At 53.1% G+C, this 1,802-nt stretch overlaps 1 protein-coding gene across 1 annotated transcript; it reads right to left on the minus strand.

Annotated features, from left to right (window-relative positions):
• On the minus strand, positions 1-1,535 carry LOC122545363 (gastrula zinc finger protein XlCGF8.2DB-like). The gene has a single exon (XM_043684414.1). The coding sequence runs from the start codon at positions 1,349-1,351 to the stop codon at positions 338-340; it is 1,014 nt and encodes a 337-aa protein (XP_043540349.1). The 5' UTR covers positions 1,352-1,535; the 3' UTR covers positions 1-337.
• Positions 1,536-1,802: the final 267 nt, after the last annotated feature.

Below are 1,802 nucleotides of genomic sequence, written 5' to 3' on the forward strand. Positions count from 1 at the left end.
ATTGGATCCTTGGTACAGCCTTAACCCGTGCGGCCTGGAACGGGGGCAGTGTGGAGTGAAACAAACTGCTGTGGGTCTGGAGTCACGTGTAGGCCAGACCAGATAAAGGATGCAGCTGGGACGACTGAGTGAATCCTTTCCCACAACGGCAGTTTCCTTCCCTCAAAAGGGCGTGAATCAGATTGGGGTTTTCTCCCCCCCCGCCACAGAAAATGGTTTCATCGTTAGATTCTGACCGTATTCCAATTCCGCCATCTGCCGCGGTGGTATTCAAACCCAACAGATCCCAGAACTGGGTTAATAGTCCAGTCGATAACGGCACTCGGCAGTCGCTTTGTCAGTCCCCCTGCGATGGCACGTGAAGTCGCTGGTGGCTCCGGAGGTGGGAGGACCGGGTGAAGGCCTTCCCGCACTCAGTGCAGCTGAAGGGCCTCTCCCCCGTATGGACTCGCCGATGGGTCAGCAGGGAGGAGGAATCGCTGAAGGCCTTCCCGCACTCGGGACACCAGAAGGGCCTCTCACCCGTATGGACTCGCCGGTGGGTCAACAGGGAGGAGGAATAGCTGAAGGCCTTCCCACACTCGGAACATTTGAAGGGCTTTTCCCCCGTGTGGACCCGCTGGTGTCTCAGCAGGGAGTAGGAATAGCTGAAGGCCTGCCCGCAATCAGGACAGCCGAAAGGCCTCTCCCCAGTGTGGACCTGCTGGTGGGCCAGCAAATTGGAGGAACGGCTGAAGGCCTTCCCGCACTCGGGGCAGCTGAACGGCCTCTTTCCCGTATGGACTCGCCGGTGGGTCAGTAGGGAGGATGAATCGCTGAAGGCCTTCCCACACTCAGAGCAGCTGAAAGGCCTCTCCTCCGTGTGGATCCGCTGGTGCCGAAGCAGGGTAGAGACCTGGGTAAAGCCCTTCCCGCACTTGGGACAGGAAAACGGCCTCTCCCCGGTGTGGATGCGCTGATGAATCTCCAGGTCAGACGGAGTACGGAAGCCTTTCCCACAGTTACCACACCTCCACGGTTTCTCCATGTCCGAAGCTTCAGCCACACGTAAACGCATGTACTGCCTCTCACTGCTGTGAGTTCCTCTTTCCAGGCCGGATAACAGTTTCAGGCTCCACACTCCGTGCGCAGCAACAGTAGGGTCTCTCATCCAGTCCCACTGATAATGAAAATGTACTGAAATAGGAACCAACAAGCTTTGCTCCTTCTCACAGAATTGTAATAAAAAATCGTGGCTGCCCCAATCGATTGAGTGACTGTCAGATATTGAAGTGAAAGTGAGGACCGCAGACAGGGGAGAGTCAGTGTTGAACAGTGCGGCGCTGGAAAAGCACAGCAGGTCAGGCAGCATCCAAGGAGCAGGAGAGTCAACATTTCGGGAATAAGGCCTTCATCTGTTCATTTTGAAACTTCTGTCTTCGGATCTTCAAATACTCTGGAAAAACAGATTACAAAAGTCATCACTGTCAATGCAGGGTAGAAATTCAGAACAAGCTATGGAGCATTCTTTTCTTTTGTTATTCCACAAAATTGAAAGCAACATCCTTCTCTCTCTCCCCCTCTCCCTCTCCCCCCTCTGTTCTCACTCCGCTCTAAGTAATTCTCCTGAAGGTGCTGATTCAGGATCAGAACAGCAAAAACGTCCAGACTTCCATATTGGATAACTCCACCTGAAAGTTAACATCTTTCACAACATTGGGATACTGCTGAGAGTGAGCAGGTCTGATTTTGGGAAGCAAAACAGAATGTGTCAATTCAGGATGAATCGGGAATGCAGCTTGAGGAATAACCAGACACATCAA

This window comes from Chiloscyllium plagiosum, unplaced genomic scaffold (genome assembly GCF_004010195.1).
Source record: "Chiloscyllium plagiosum isolate BGI_BamShark_2017 unplaced genomic scaffold, ASM401019v2 scaf_91743, whole genome shotgun sequence".
Classification (NCBI taxonomy): domain Eukaryota; kingdom Metazoa; phylum Chordata; class Chondrichthyes; order Orectolobiformes; family Hemiscylliidae; genus Chiloscyllium; species Chiloscyllium plagiosum.

Excerpts from the sequence above, each read along its gene's own strand:
- LOC122545363 (XM_043684414.1), bottom strand. The coding sequence starts at position 1,351 with ATGCTGCCTGACCTGCTGTGCTTTTCCAGCGCCGCACTGTTCAACACT.